This window comes from Scatophagus argus, chromosome 21 (assembly GCF_020382885.2).
Source record: "Scatophagus argus isolate fScaArg1 chromosome 21, fScaArg1.pri, whole genome shotgun sequence".
Classification (NCBI taxonomy): domain Eukaryota; kingdom Metazoa; phylum Chordata; class Actinopteri; family Scatophagidae; genus Scatophagus; species Scatophagus argus.
Genome location: NC_058513.1, coordinates 442236 through 458773, shown reverse-complemented (window position 1 = coordinate 458773; position 16538 = coordinate 442236). Strand labels below are relative to the sequence as shown.

At 38.3% G+C, this 16538-nt stretch overlaps 1 protein-coding gene across 3 annotated transcripts in view; it reads right to left on the bottom strand.

The window, feature by feature from the left end:
• The window catches only part of ipmkb (inositol polyphosphate multikinase b), a 30043-nt gene that overhangs the window by 10969 nt on the left and 2536 nt on the right, over window positions 1–16538 (bottom strand). For all 3 annotated transcript variants that reach the window (XM_046376162.1, XM_046376160.1, XM_046376161.1), the window contains 3 exons: window positions 8482–8567; window positions 6261–6357; window positions 4867–5039 (listed from right to left, as the gene is read on the bottom strand). In XM_046376162.1, the coding sequence (XP_046232118.1) occupies window positions 4867–5039; window positions 6261–6357; window positions 8482–8567 (356 nt within the window). The remainder of the gene's footprint in view (window positions 1–4866; window positions 5040–6260; window positions 6358–8481; window positions 8568–16538) is intronic.

Genomic DNA, 16538 nt, shown 5'->3' with positions numbered 1-16538 from the left:
CTTTAAAATCAATTACATCTATTAGAGACCTCAAACGTTTCAAAGACATCAAATACTGTATGCCAGGAAAAATGCATATAGTGGTACGGCATGCAGGTATTGTACAGCTCAAATACTGTACTTTCAAGTACAATTTTGACTGAAGACTGTCAATAAGATTAACTCCCTAACCCCCCTTCTTTCAAACTCATTTTAGGGCAAATGCCCCAAAAACCATAAAAATTTGAACATTAATTCAAGATGGCTGACTTCCTGTTGGGTTTAGGTCATGGCTCCGAGACACTTTTTGTGCATTCTGCAGTGTTAGATAGGCCGCTCACAGTTCATACTTGTAAGCTGTTTTATTAAGCATTTCTAGGGAAATTGAGCCATTGAACCATAACCCCACACAAACCTCATTGGAAAAAGCTCAGGATGCCACATTTGATGAGTGTGCAAGGTTTGATGACATGTCGCACATTCCTAAGCACTCAACCTATACTTCCTGTTTCATCACAAACACCACGACCACTTCTCCAAACCATTTGAAGAAAGCTCACAATATTCACAATGTAGCATCCTAGAGGTCTTAGGATTGTCCTGAGCTCATTTTGAAGTGACTTTGATGAAAAGACTTTGAACAGAACACCTAGGTTTAGGTCTTCAGACCCTCGGTGCTTGAGCCATAATAAATATGTGTTGAATGTGAGATTTTGACATACTGTATTTTATGAAATAAAAAAAAATGTTGTTGAAAAATGTGTACTCGAGTAATAGAAAGAATTAGTCCAAAACAATTCCTGGGGTTCCACATAGAAAACAGTTAATTCAGCTCATTGGAAGATTTTTGATTGTTTCTTGCTGGAGGCAGTTTCTTGCTGTCCAAACCAGGAAGCCTACTGGTAATGATACTGATAGTAGGCTGCAATGGAAACTGATCAAAGTGATAAAGGCTTCGCTATTTAACTCTCTTCCTTTCCAACAGATAAGAAGTTCTTTTTTTCTTTCCTGTCTTCTGTCGGTTTCACCCATGTAGACAAGCTAATGAGACGCTGGTAAATTCTACACACAGCTTCAAATGAACAACAGCTAATTACATGTGACATTGTGTGTGTGTGTGTGTGCTCAGTCAATGACCTGAACATATTTCACACATCACATGGGTTAAACATTGACCCATCTCAGGTTGTCCAACATTAGTATCCCGTACTGATCATTACGTTTTGTATACAAGGTGTAGTCAGTTACTGTTATCATGTTACTAGGTGTGGGGTATTTGAGCAAAAAATGTATAATTATTACATGTACTACCGTGATATGAGTCACAACAAAGGTTGTAAGGGATGATTAATCTGCTCTGAAGATTTGTCTTGTACTTTACTGGATACTAACAAGTTAACAAGCTAGCTAACCTGTGTCCATCTGAGTGATCTGGGAGGCTCAGGAGGTGTTGTCAGAGGTTGTCAACTTATCAGAAGGTTGGTGGTTCAATCCCCAGGTCTGTATGTCGAAGTGTCCCTGAGTAATACACTGAACCCCAAATTGCTCCCAATGCTGTGCCATCCGTGTATGAATGTGTGCAAATGGTTAGATCGTGGGTTTCATGCTTTGATGGACAGCAGCCTCTGCCATCTGTGTGTGACCAGGTGAACGCTCTAGTAGTGCAAAAGTGCTTTGAATGGTCAGTACAACTATAAAAGCAATTTATAGCTACAGTCCATTTACCATGTGACCAACAAAGGTAGCCACAGATTAGACTAGAGTTCTTTTTCAAAGAGATACTGTGACAGTGCTGGCTGCAGATTTGTTCTAGAATGGTTTAGTGGAAAAAAGTCTGCTGTACTTTAAGCATCTAATAATCTAATGAGTTAAAGTGAAAGTCACTTTAAGACTACTTCATAAATACCAATGTGCTAAATCACTTCTTAAATACAAACAGGATATTGCCTGCTCCTCCTTGTGAGAAGCTTCAAACACTGTTGCAGTTCTCAAACTGTGGATCAGTTTTGGTCCTGCATCCACACTGGAAAATATACACTGGAGCCATAGACAACATAGGATTGTACAACAAAATGATGGCTGTAGTCCTTTTATGCTACAAAAACAAAGTTACAGAAAGTGGTGAATAAACTAAGGTTGTTGTTGTATCAATACTTTTTCAATACTACGCCTCAAAAACAACACGATATTTGACTTTGATGCTATCAAAAGTGCCAAACTATGAAAGAAAAAGATCGTCAATTAGAATATCAACCCAAGGTTGCACATGTACACACAAATGTGTCGGCATGTGTTCAGTGACTTTTTCTTTACCAGCACTGTGTATGGGTTGTTGCTCATGTGAACCTTCGATTGGTTACTGACCCAGTTGGAAGCCTGAAAGTGTTACAACGAGCAACACTGTCAGGTTAACACAAGCAATGATGGTCACTGTTCTTGTTTCTTCTTGCTGCTGAAAATAAATTATCTATATTTTTCGTTGACAGCTCCTGAAATGCACGGGCTGCAGCAATAAAAAGTTTGGTCTTATGTAGCTCTGTCAACAAAGTAAAATGACTTGCCTTACAGTTGAAATGCCATTATATGGCGCAGAGTAGGTATGTCAATTAATGCAAACTGACCGGAGTCTGTTTGTGCGTCAAACATCAAATATACAATTGCAGTGTGGTACTTGAGGCCAGATGACTAACTTGCAAAAAAAAAAATGTCATGGTGGAGATAATGTTCAATGCTGAGCTGAAAAAAAAACAAAAGTACTCTGATGTACATGTTATTATCAAGATATGTGGAGACTAAGTAGAGGGCTGTGGAGATGGCATTCTTCATAGATGTGTTGGGTGTGAATGCAAATTGGTGAAGGTCCAGGCTGGCTGGGAGGTTGTCTTTGATGTGCTGGAGAACCAGTTTTTCAAAGTGATTCATCAGAATGGGGTTGTGTGCTCAGTACATGGCTGGCAGCTTTACTCATGTTTACTCTCATATGCTGTATACTGACAGTGGCTGGTTCTCTGGAGGTGGAACTGACTCTTTGTCCAGGAGAGCAATGGTAGTATGAAATATATTAAGTTCATGTAACAACATGGTCTCACACTTGATGTGTGTATGCCTGCTTTTGTAGAACTGTGATGATAATAATCATCTGCCACCTATCTTTGGCACTGTTGGTATTTGAGTCTCTCTCTGGTCTTTCTGTACTCAAGTTACTGTAGCTTCAACTGTCCACACTTTAACAGTTTTAACTGATGGCTTGACCCTTATTTATTAGCTGGGAGTAAGTAAACCGGAGAAGCATGGAAATATGGCCTGGTAGTCAAAATAAGGCCATAAGAAAGGGCTTTGTAGTTACCAAAAATGTTCAGAAAACATGGTCCATGGTATTTCTTTCCCTGGTGGGCATGGGGACATTCTGGTGGAATTTAGGTAAAACAGTTTCGAGGTCTGCTTGATTAAAATCACGAGCTACAATAAAAATACCACCTGGTTGTTTTCTCATCTGGCTGGTGATGACATAATTTCAGTTACAGTTCCAGTCATAATTTTCTGAATTTACATCTGGAGGAATATAAACTTCATGTTGTCTCCCGGAAATTGGCTACCAGGTTTGTGGGTCCATTCCTTGTGTCCAAAGTGATTAATCCTATCTCTGTTCATCTGCGCCTTCCCAGGTCCCTGAGGGTGCATCCCACTTTTCATGTTGGCAAACTCAAGCCTGTTAAGGAGAGCACCATGGTCCCCGCAGCGACACCCCCTCCAGCCCCATGAACGATTGATGGTGGCCCTGACTTCTCTGTTAAGCGACTCTTAGCTGTACGTAACCGTGGAAGAGGACACCAGAATCTGGTGGACTGGGAGGGTTATGGCTCAGAAGACCACTCATGGGTCCCTTCGAGCTTTATCATGGACCCAGCTCTCATCAGAGACTTCCATGATCACCACTCTCAGGTCCCTTGTCCATCAGGAGCCGTTCCTAGAGGGGGGGTACTGTCATGTCCAGGAAATGTTGTTAAGTTATCAGTTTTGTCTTGTGTCTATGTTGTCTTGTGATTTCCTGTTTTATTTTGTCACTACTTCCTGTCTGTGTCTATTGCCGTCAGCTTTGCTTTTTCCCTTTGTCTGTTTTCCCTCCTTTGGGATTACCTCTCTCCACCTTGATTGTTTCCACCTGTGTCCTTACCTTGTGTGTGTATATATAGGCATCATCTCTCTTTGTTCTGTGCCAGTTCATCTTGTCCCTTGTGTCAGACAACCAGCGACATCTCCACGGCATTGCCACTGCCATTACCAGGTCTTGTTATTTTGTTACTTTGTGATTTTCTTTGTCTAGCTTCAGTCTAGTGAGTTTTTGTTTCTTAGTTTAGTGAAGGTTTTTTCCTCTGCGAAGAGTGATTTTCAGTTTGTACTTACTTTTTGTTTGTACTGATTTTCAGTTTGTACTAAAGATTTTATTTTGAAACTTTGAGAGCCATGTGTTTGGGTTCTGGTCCATAGTTCAGTCATGACAGATAACAAGTCTAAATCGTACCATTGTACTTATGACAAATATTCCTTCATTCAGATTGATCCAGATAGGACAGTTTAATGTTTAAGAGAGTTTTCTTTTCTGTCTTGGTTAATGTCAAGGTGTAATAACAAAGACATCTCAAACAATGTCACATTTCATAAAAAGTGACATAGTTGGCTGAAGGACAATCATCAAATTCATTAACCAAACTTCAATCAGGATGAAAAGTTTGTTTACAAGTACATCTCACTTATGTACACAGTCATTTTTATGATCAGGTCTATTGGAATACCAGGAGAGGTCACTGCCTAGTTTAAAGTCAAATTAAGAGAAAGGTATAACATTATATAAACTCCCCAAACTACAACACAACATGTAAAACTCACCCGCATGCCAAGGACCAGGAAGCCTATCTCCTCCATCAGTGGATATTTTCTGATCTGTTGTTCCCGTTTCTCCTGTGAGGCGAATGGATCGTAGCTCCTCTGGCCCAGCTTCACATCCATGATGCACGGCTTGATGAAGCGTCGGGTCACATCCTCCAACTTGAGGTACAGGTCTGAGGCAGTGGCACAGATAGAAAAGTGATGATGTGCAGTATAGAGTTATTACAGCCTTTTGAGATTGATGTGAAGACACAGAACATTCAATACTGCACTTAACATGTTGTATAATCGTTTATTCATCAATTTCTTGTCAATTGTCAAGATGTCTGATAAGAGAACTGTTGATGAGGGTGGATTTTAGGATTTTTCAGTAACAATTTTCTAATATTCGTTCTATAGTAAGTATATGTATATATAGTATTTGGCTTGTACAGGTGAAATTGAACAAATATCATCTACCCTTAAAGTGAAACTGACTGGGCTTTTACCTAGTTAACCCACTGACAGGTGCAAAGGGACCTACACTGGCATACACTTGGTCAGAAGACTTGTCACCAGAGCTAAACCAATATACTGGCCAATATAATCTTACTGTAGGTATACAACGATCGGCCACAACATTAAAACCACTGACGGGTGAAGTGAATAACATTAATCATGTTTTTACAATGCACTGTCTGCAGGGAAACTTTGGGTTTTGGCAATGATGTTGATGTTCTTTGACACATGCCGCACAGCTAAGTATTGCACTTAGCGTGCTATGGAAATAGCAATGGTGTTTCACGTCAGCAGCAGCACTGGATAATGCACCTCATCATATTTTAAAAGCAGCCCAGGAAAGTCTCAAGGACGGTCAATGGCCTGCAGACTCGCCAGATCCCAATCTGACCAAGAATATGTGGGATGCACTGGATTAAGCCAAATCTCCCACCTGTAGGCCCCACCCTAAATGCAGAGGATGGAAAAGACCCAACATTCCAATGCCAGTGACCAGAAAATACCCCCAGAGATCCTGTGTCACTTCCCCTGGTCAGAACGGTTTTGGCAGCAAACAAGGGGAACTACAAAATATCAAGCAGGTGATATTAATGCTGTGGCTGATCAGTGTATTTGTAACTGAACTTGTAGGATAGCGATGTCAAACTGAGTTGGAGGTAATTTAGACAATGGTAAAAACCAGTGTGCCTCTATGTTTGTTATGTAAAAAAAAAACAAAAAAAAAACTGTTGACTGTCAGTATCAGCTTCCAAGATTCAGCATCTGTCAGGGTATAATTACCAGTCTATCACAAGACTAATATTAAAAAGAACATTAAATTCATATAACCTGCATGTATATTTGAACTTGGGTAGGAGAGATATTAACAAACATGCACATAGAGTTAACTCTCTTACCATTGGGGCTGTCAGGAGAGGACCAGGTGCCATAGTATTTAGGCAGGTGGTTCTGGAGCTCCAGAAGGCATGGATCACAGCAGTCCTCTGCATATACCTAAGACACGTGTACACATATCACCACCACCATCATCATCAACATCATCATCATACTTAACTGTACATAAAGGTGGACACTATATCTAGTGTAGAGCTGCATCTAATGATGGGTTAATCTGGTGGGTAATTCTTGGATTACTTAATTGTTGTTTAGTCTGTGTTTAGCCTATTAAAAATCCGAAAATACAGAAAAAAATATCCATCATACATTCTGATAGTGACACCCAACACTCAGAGTGTTTTGTGTGTCTTGTGACAGTCATAAACGCCAAAAGATGTTTATAATCACGTTATAAATAATGTTTATAATGATTCTTTGAACAAATGGGAGAGAATGCAGTAGTCTGGAACTAGGCTTTGTTCTTGTTACACTTAAGATAGACCATTTTTCAAAAAAGGATTTTTGCTTCATATATTACTTTAGGTATCAGTGCTGAATAGTTTTTTAATGATTAACTATGAATCAATTAATCATTTTGTCACTAATACAGCTTATAATATCATATGTAGTGTAATTTCAATGCAATCAATTCTTTTTTTCTATGATTTTTCCACCCTGATGACACCATTCTGGTGGAAATTGAGCATGAAAACGGTCAAAGTTCACCATAACACACAGTATTATAGTCACCATGTAAATAAGGGTGTGCGCAACTGGTCGATTAAACGTTGCTACCCTTGTTAATCAGCACGGGAAACACTTGTCTTATTTCAGTTTGTACACTTTTAAATTACTTATTGAAATTACTTGTACAGAAATGTCATGTCTTTCTCGTCAACTGCTGCTTTATGAAAATGTTAACAACGCCAGTTAAATGTTTGATCATAAGATGTTACGATAACCTTTGCTGATTGATTACTGTTTTAAGTAATTTTTATGAACATGAAATAAAATGCAGCTGTAATAATCGGGCACAATTCCTAAAGATTGAATATTGTACTGAATATTGTTTTCACAAATGTTTCTCAGAGCTTTCTTACTTTTACAATAGTTGATTAGTCTATATTTAAAACCTCCATTTAAAGGTCAAGAAAATGTCATTAGGAGCATCCTTAGTTATATGTCATTGTGAACCTTATCAAGCATAAAGTAAATGCAAAAAATAAAACTGCATGTAAATCTCAAAACTTTTTATTGCTGATGTTTTGAAACACCTCAAAAATTTGTTTCTCCAAGCTCTGGATGTGTGTGCTGCTGTGCGAGTTTAAGTTTGATATGTGTGGTCAAAAGACATGCACACATTATGCCATGACTCACTCCTGATTGTATAAGAGTTGCTGAATCCTACAGTGCTGCTAAGCTCAAAAGCAAACAGCAGAGCAAAAAGCTCTGAAGCAGCAGACACATGTGCCACCACATAATCACACAGGTCCATATGGAAAATCTGATATTGATAAAGAGTAAAGACTATACAGTTCACTTTACCCATCCATCCATCCCCTTTGTATTGAAAGTGCTGTTGAATAAGCAAGTGGCAATAAAGGTTATGCTTTTGCACGCATATTTACAGCTCGAGTAAGAGAACCTGCATAAGTCTATTTTATTACTGCATTTAGAATGGTGTGGCAATAATGCATAAAAATATTCAATGCAAAGTCAAAATATGAACTACAATATTGATTAGCTGTTTACAGAAAATGAATGCACACTAATCAAAAAAATGACAATGAAAGTAGAATAATCAACGAAAAGTAATAACTGAAGCTTAAATATTAACTAAATCAAATTAATTGGTTATGTAATATAAAGTATCAAAGTGTAATATATGATTATATTTAAAACTAAGTGCTTTCACACAGAGTGGGTATGACAGTGACTTTCACCTGGATTTTCTGTCACATTGAAAGCTCATGTTTGGAATAAAGAAATAATGAAACTGCAGAATCTTGCACTGCAAACTGTAATACTATGATCTGATTTTGCCACATTTTTTTTCATGACAACCTATTAACTATAAACAGTTGCTTTTATACTTTATGAAGATATATGGATGGGAAATAATGCACCGCACATATACTTTACAGGTGTTCATATTTTCCCCCCTTGTGTTTGTAATAGTGAAATTACAAAAGTATTACATTTATTAAACTGAATTGAATTGAATTAATACATAGATATTACCATGCTGTAAAACTGCATCTCTCTTTCACCTCTGGGTGGAGGCTGAAGCTGCTTCAGGACTGTTCCATCTGGATGCTGCAAAATACCTACAACAAAAACAAAATAGCACTGCTAGAAATAGGAAATAATAAGGATTGGTCATTAGGCTTTAATTGTTGTTTTAGCATATCCATGGTACTGTGCTTGTGTTTTTACTGTATGAGTAAGTCACATAAGTCACATGAGGAGTCACATACTTATGATTTTCAGAAACCTGAATTTATTGTTCATCCCAGATCACTCAAATGTGACTCACTGTGAATGGAAAACATACTGTTCATTTGACCACATACAGGTCACTGTGTTCACTGTGGTTACTGTTAAATCTTGGATCATAATCTCTGACATTTATCAAATTTAACACAGACACTAATTAGACAGTTGCAATTAAATGCAAGTATGGGGAGAAAAAAAGAGATAGGAAAAAAAGCATTAGTGGAAGTCCATGAACATGTCAACACAAGTAAAACCTATTACGGTAATATGGGGGTGATGAAATTTATACAGAAATTAGATTTTATTTGTCTCCACTGAATGAGAAACTCAACTCTTCTGTCTTTACCCTACCGTCTGGCAAACATGACACTTTGTTTACAAATTCAATGTGAAATATGAACATTTAGACAGGAAAAAGGTACTTGAAATGTGATAGTCAGAAATAAATTGAGGAACCAGGGCTTAGGGGGCAGACATGGCCTTGAGCAGTGTTTCCCAACCTGTTTGAGCCGGGGCACATCTCTATCTCTGTGAAATTGTATTTATCTTTGAATCACACAGTAGGAAATTAGTCCTGATTGACTAAAAAGGATTCCTAGTTACGAGGCATTTAAATGTAAGGAACTGATGTAGTAGTTTAAGTAAAAGAGTCTGAAGGCTCATCAGACACCAATATTAAATTTTGAGTAAGACAATCACCTAAAGTTACCTGTAAATGTTGCTCCCTTTGCCAGCCTATTTACAGTGTAGAAAGAAAGATGTAGTGAGGAAAAGAGAAACGTCCTGTTACATCACCACATGCTGACCACAGCTGAGTCAAGATGGACTGAATGAGTGTAAAGGGTACACCACTTTAACTGTATTATTTGCAATTGAAGTGACAAACCAGCTTACCTACTGATACTTATAAACTGGCATGGCATTTCAATTTCTATGATGAACCAAATTCAAACAATAACTTTAACCATGCTGACATGTTGGACAGTCTCTACTTTTGCTTAGTTTGATTTATGTAGGTATCATATTTCAAGTTGATAATGTCTTTCGAATTAAAATTTTAATATGAAAAGTAAATGTTACAGCGGCTGGAGAAATGTAGTGGAGTAAGAAAGCACAATATTTTTGTCTGTTACATAGTATAAAGTAGCAGAAAAAGGAAATATTCAAGTAAACTACAAGACCCTCAATACTGTACTTAAACATGCAATGATTTTTTTTAAAATACTGACATATCATTGCCTTATATGTTGAACCTCTTAGCAATCTGCTTATTTACGCATTCAGCAGTTACAGAGCAACATTTGCTTAAGAGTTTTGTTTGTTTTCACCTGAGGAATGGAAGTCTAATATTCACCCTCATTTAGCTCTGTTTTTGGGCTAGTGGTGAGCAAGAACTATAACAGTGAAGTAATACACAGCTAAGCAATGAGCTGAAGCTGTTAATATTAGTAAAATATATATATTTCTAAGTTTGTATGCAATTTCACCCCTGTCATTATCTGTCATAATTTCTTCTGAAAAGTAATCTACGGGGCATTTCAGAACTGAGAAAAAAAAAATCACAATTTAAATTATGACTCACGATTGAAATTAAACAATATTTATTACAACAGTTCAGTTCAGGTTAAAATGTTAAAGAATCCCACCATGACATGCCACCTGACCAAGCGACATGTTGCACCTGACAGCTGACGTCTGCTGTAACACAGGTGGACTTTCACCTAAGCCTTTCTGTGTTGTATCAGGTCCTGTAACTAAATTATAATCTAACCACACCCAAGTGTGCGCATGCACACACACATGCACATGGGGCTCTTGTGGAAGAAATAAACCTGATATTCATGTAAAGTTTCAACTTTCCTGACCATGGTAATACAACCTCTGGGGTTTTTGGAACTGTAACTGGCATCCCTTGATAAATTCAAAGTCACAAAGTCAGCTCTTGTTGCTGGAAAACCTATTATGAAAAACAGTTTTGGATCACATCTAAATTGAGAGAGTCAGCTAAGACCTCATCAGGCATTCATTTCTTTAGCCAAATTTTTTTTTTTTTAGAACAGCATAATAAGCATCATTTTCTTCATTGTGACACACGCAAAACACCAACAGCGTGTTTGTACTAAATATGTTAAAAAGCCAACCAGTAATAGAGTAATAGTAACACAGCCTTTTATATGTATATTTCATATACATAATATATATATATTATATATATGTATATTATATATACATATTATATGTATATTTTGCCCAGCTTAATTTCATGTTTCAAGCAAGAGAGGACCTTAGCTAAAACTGCCTTCACCAAGCCAGTGAACAACCTGAGCAGAGCTGCAAATGGCATGGTGAAGCATGAGCTACAAGAGGAGTTCAGCAAGCTCAGTTCCCCGGCAAGGCATGTCAGCAATGCAAATGAGGAATACAGAGCTGGCCTACTAGCAGACATTGAAGCTGGAACCGGTAAGGGTGAAGAAGTCAAGCTTTGCAAGTACCAGTAGGATGAGCTTGAAAAGACAATGGAAGAGTGTGGCATTAAACTGGATGAAGTCCGGAAAGCAGTCCAATCCAACCTCTGGCAAAGGTACGCTGAAAGTGAGGTAATCTCTGCAATCTAAGAAGCAGGGATAGCCTGCTAACCAAGCCCCATCACTGCTATCAACAGAGACGGCTATGAACTGCAGCTGGAAGGAGTGAGGAGACTTGACCATGATGGAATTGCAAGCCTGAAAGACTGGGAAAGATTGATCCCACCTGATCAGACAGCAAACCTGGAGGGCAGAGTTAAGGACCTGAGAGCATTTGGCAACAACCTCCAAGCTAGGAGAGCAGAATTCTATACCGCACAAAAAACCGCAGAGGAGGAAAGAAGAGAAAGCCTCAACTTATGACAGTTCCACAACCAGTGGTAAGAATAAAATCAGCCAGTCAACCTAAATTCACTGGGTTCAAGAGGAATTTCTACAGATGGAGGAGAGACTGGGAAAGCCTGCAAAGGCAGGAAGAACCAACTGGCTCAGTGGAAGTGAAGAAGTTCCAACTCCTTGACAGTGTGGATGAGAGAATATACAGAGACCTACACCTGTCAACATACAACAGTGCTGACAACATATTTAGAGTACTTCAAAACAGGTATGGAAACAAGTCAACAATCGCCTTGGAAATAATTGAGGACCTGGAGAGGGTCCCCCTTTAAAGACACACCAACGAAGGAAGGTGATTGACCTAATTCAAGCTGTAGAAAAGGCCCTGAATGACCTCTTCGAGCCTGAAAGCACTGAAGCCATTAAGAATCCCCTGGTGATCAGATCCATAGAGAGCAAACTACCAGATAATATAAAGAGAGACTGGTTTACATTCATGGTCAATCTAAGAATCGGAGTCACATCTGACAATCACTTTGACAGCTTTCTTACATTCTTAAAGACTCAGGAGGACATTCTAGAGAAGCTAGACCAACTGGATGAATGAGAAATCTGAAAAAAGCCCACTTAGCTGGAGAAGACGTATGCCTCCACCAAGTCCACAAGGAAAGAAGGATGTGTTGTCTGTGGAGATGAAAAGCACAGGGACAATACCTTCTTTTGCAAGCAGTTCAAAGAACTAAAGCCTGGCAAGAAGCGAAATGCTGTTGAAAAGCTGGGAGCATGGAGAAGATGCCTCATATGTCATGAAGAGGACCTGTGCAGGAACAGGGACTGCAAGAAAGGGAGCTCCTCAGACCACCATTACATTCTTTGCCTGAAAGGAGGATTCAAAGGGCAAGAGACCGAAATTGTGGGAAAACCCAGCGCCAGAAGGCAAGCATTCACGGAGGATCAAGAAAAGTTAATATCTGAACTAACCCCAGACATAGTGGAAAAATTCAGGAAAGCTTTCACCAACATGGCTGCAAACACACTGCACTGAAAAGGAATGTACCTGGAGTGATGGACTCAAATACATGTGAATTACCTGTTATTCTTATGCTTATGGAAGTAACTGCCAATGCAGGACAGAAAATTGGAACTCTCATTGACTTGGCATCAATACCAACTACATCACAGAGCTGCCAGAAGACTGAAGCTACAGAGTAAAAAGATCACACTATCCATGGAGTTGGAGGCATGGCCATGAAGGTAAAGACAAAAAGATCACTCAAGGTGAGAGTCAAGACACCTAGAGGCACAGAGAGAGCTCATAAGCTTATCTGCTAAGGCTTTAATAAAATTGCAAAAGTGCACAGAGTCAAACCACAACAGCTCAAGAAGTTCTTCCCTGACGCCAACCTGGAAGACCTTCACAGGCCAGAGCACATTGAGCTAGTTGTCCAAAGCTTGAAAATGAAGCCCCCAAACACAGCACAGAATGGAATCGGAAAATCCATCCAGCAGAGTCGCCTCACAGGAATGGAGCTGCTGAAGCTGCTGCCCATAACTGTGAAGCGGGCTTTGCAGGACCAAACCTGTTTGTCAGGACCAAGTGGCACACAGCACATAGGAATGTGGCTATTGGAGATGTCGTCTGGCTGGCTGACCAAAACGCCCTGAGAGGTCAGTTCAGGCTTGCCAGAGTCACTGATGAAAGGAATTGAAAGGAACTGACAAGAAAGGAATTGTAAGGGATGTGCGTGTTAGAACCTCCCCAGCTACCCAGTTTCAACTGTGAATCCCACTCAAAAGGTGAAAAAGCTGTCACCCAAAATACCTGCAACAGTTCTTTACAGGGGTGTCAGACAGATAGTTGTCCTGCTTCCAGTTGAAGAGCAGCAACAAAACTTAAAATGGAGCAACTGAATACAGTACATTACACAGCTGGCGTGACCTCCTTGGGTTGAAGAACCAGGAGGTCAAGTGGGAGGTGTTGTGTCTGATCCCAATTAATTCACACTCACTCCAATCCTGCAGAGGGCGAACACACACAAAAGTGGTTGGTGGAACCCGAACTCTCTGCAAGCATTCCTAGAGGGACCATATTCACCTGCACACTCACTGGGATGCATGGCATGAAATGTTTGGTTGTAGCTCAGTTAGCCCTTCCACCTGCTGCTGAAAACAAGGCAAGACCACATCTCCTGATCAATTAGAAGACACAACTGGTAGGAAAATGCAACTTTAAACGTGGGTGATGTGTTGAGGTCATGGATGCTTCTTCATGACTATTTGGTTGAAGTAAAAAGTAAGTAAAATTCAATTTAAATTGGATAATTTTGATTATGCTAATTTAAGTTTATGTACTTTGGTGAAATCGTATTTGAACTTAATAGTTAAGTATGATGTTACTTTAATCATTAATGAGATCCTAGGTTAATTTGAATGAATTTGTTTGGTTTGAGAATCAAGTAATTATTTAAGTAAGTAACATTTATTCTTTAGGAAAACTTTGAGGGAAATGTTTATTGGAATTTATTTGAGACTAATACATGTTTTTTTTCTGTTTATCTTGAAGGTTATCAACCTATGCTATTCTTTTCTACTGCAAAACCATCCTCAACAAAATAAAAATCAAAGAATAAGAAAAACTGAGTCGTCCTTTGCATCCTTCTACAATTGATCACGCAGTTTTTTCAAGTTTGGGCAGAGAAGTGATCACAAAACCCACAGAACTTGACAGTAAGAAATGATTTAAGATGGATCTTAAAACATATTCAGTATTTTTTGGGGGGCAGGACTTATAGCTTAAACTGTGCTCAATTTTGAGTGTCTTCTTACTTTTAGACTTGTCGACTAATCTAAGTTTAAACATCAGGGAAATTAATTATTCCAAATATCCCAATTATAAGCCATGCCTTTTTGCTTCCAGAATGTTGGCATAGAATGAAAACAAAAAAAGCAAAGTCATCCTGAAGAATATGTAAACCAAATTCAGATACTTTGCATAAACACAAAATACCTAAAAATACAAAAACAAAATAAGACAATAACAAATGATATCCATCTCTGTTTATGGTTATTTTGACTACTAATTACAACTTTAGAAAACCAACTGCAAACAGCAGTGTAACCATAATCACACCTTCCTCATTATAAATACAGTGATGGACAGAAGCCCAATGTCACAAAGCAATACTTTCACATTTGACAGTAAATAAAGTTTACTCCTGTGAGCCCATTTTAACTACACAATATTTAAGAACCAACCAGTCAAACAACACACAGCAGAGAGCAACAACACACAGAAGTTTTTAATCCATCCAAAGACTAAATCAGATTACTTGTAAGAGGGAACAAGAATAATGAATGAAGCCACAACTTCAGTCAGCAATAGAGGAAAATCTTCAAACTTACAGCCTGTCATGGAACATTACCACTCATTACTAACAAACAAAAAGATAATAAATAAACAAAAGAGCTATGGTGGAGAAGCAGATTATATGCCTAGGAACAGAGAGCAGTAGAAGGAGTGAGTAGGATCATTTTCAGTTTGTAGAAGTACAAGCTTAACAAGATTCCAGAAGGTCATTCTACAACTGTTGTGGAGACTTAAGGAGATTGCTGGCTGCATCTCAATACTATGCCATTACTACCTTCCCATGCTTGTTAGGCTGAATTTATGTGGCCTGTGTTAATCATTCATTATCAAGCCCAAGGAGGATATGATAAGAACATTCCACATGACTGTCAAATATCCTATATCATTGCTTCACTTTTTACATGTCTTCATCTGAATACATTTGACACAAACGACTTCCCAAACACCGCACACATTTAGGTTCCATTATTCAGATTCCATTATTGATATGGTTTACAAATTTGATCCGATTTGTCTCAGTTCCTTTAAATGCACAGTACAGAGTTCTGCCACAAGAGGTCTCTCACCCTAGTGATCATGGGAGTTGTTATTCACAGACGTAGTAATATTTTAAAGTTTTATTCCTGTTACGGTTAGTCATATTCTTTGATTTCCTTCCTTACTTTCCATCTCTCTCCAGGAACTTACAGTGACAGGGGACCAACTGAAATGCAACATTAGCTTGAATAAAATGAAAGATTTCTCTGGGTTGGAACATTGTTGTAAAAATCTGAGATAATGTAAGTACACAATAAAACATAACTAAGGTCTAAACATTTTAATGTAAAAATGTCATGTATTAACAGTAACGTTTTAAATAATGACTGTGTTGAAAACAGGTTTCATGACATTAACATAAGTTTATCTTACTTCTGTTCAGCAAAACCTAATTCCTACATTCAAGAGACCTTATAGATTATGCAGGAGTCCAAATGCATCTCAAGTCTGATATTTACCACTTTCCATACATTGTTGCTTTGAAAAATAAAGCAACTGTTATGCTATATGAGCTCATGTTTGAATTTGATGTAATGCAGTATTACACAAAAAATACAGTTTTAAATGACATGAGAACGAAAAAATAGAATTTGTCAAAGTTTACAATTAACCACTGAGTCCAAGGTAGGTTCACAACAACAGTTATTTTCATCATTAAACAAATAATCTAAACTGATTAATAAGTAGATCAATTAAAATTATCGATCTGTTAATCATTTAGTTAACAGAACTTAAAAACAGACTGAAAACTTCTCATCTGAAAGGCCAAGGTAACACCTTGTTTGACCAATACTTCAAAATACAGGTATATTCAGTTATTCTATCACCTCAGTTCCAAAAGTGTTGGGATGCTGTGCAAAACATAAAGAAAATGTAATGTGATAAAGGTACTAATCCTACTGAATCTGGTGTATTTATTTATCTTCTATGGTGTTGCAAAGAGCTCAAAACTAACTGATTATAGGCGTTATTAGTCAAGATTCAAACTTCATAACATAACAATGTCAGACAGGAAGGAAGGATGTGACAAAGGGGCA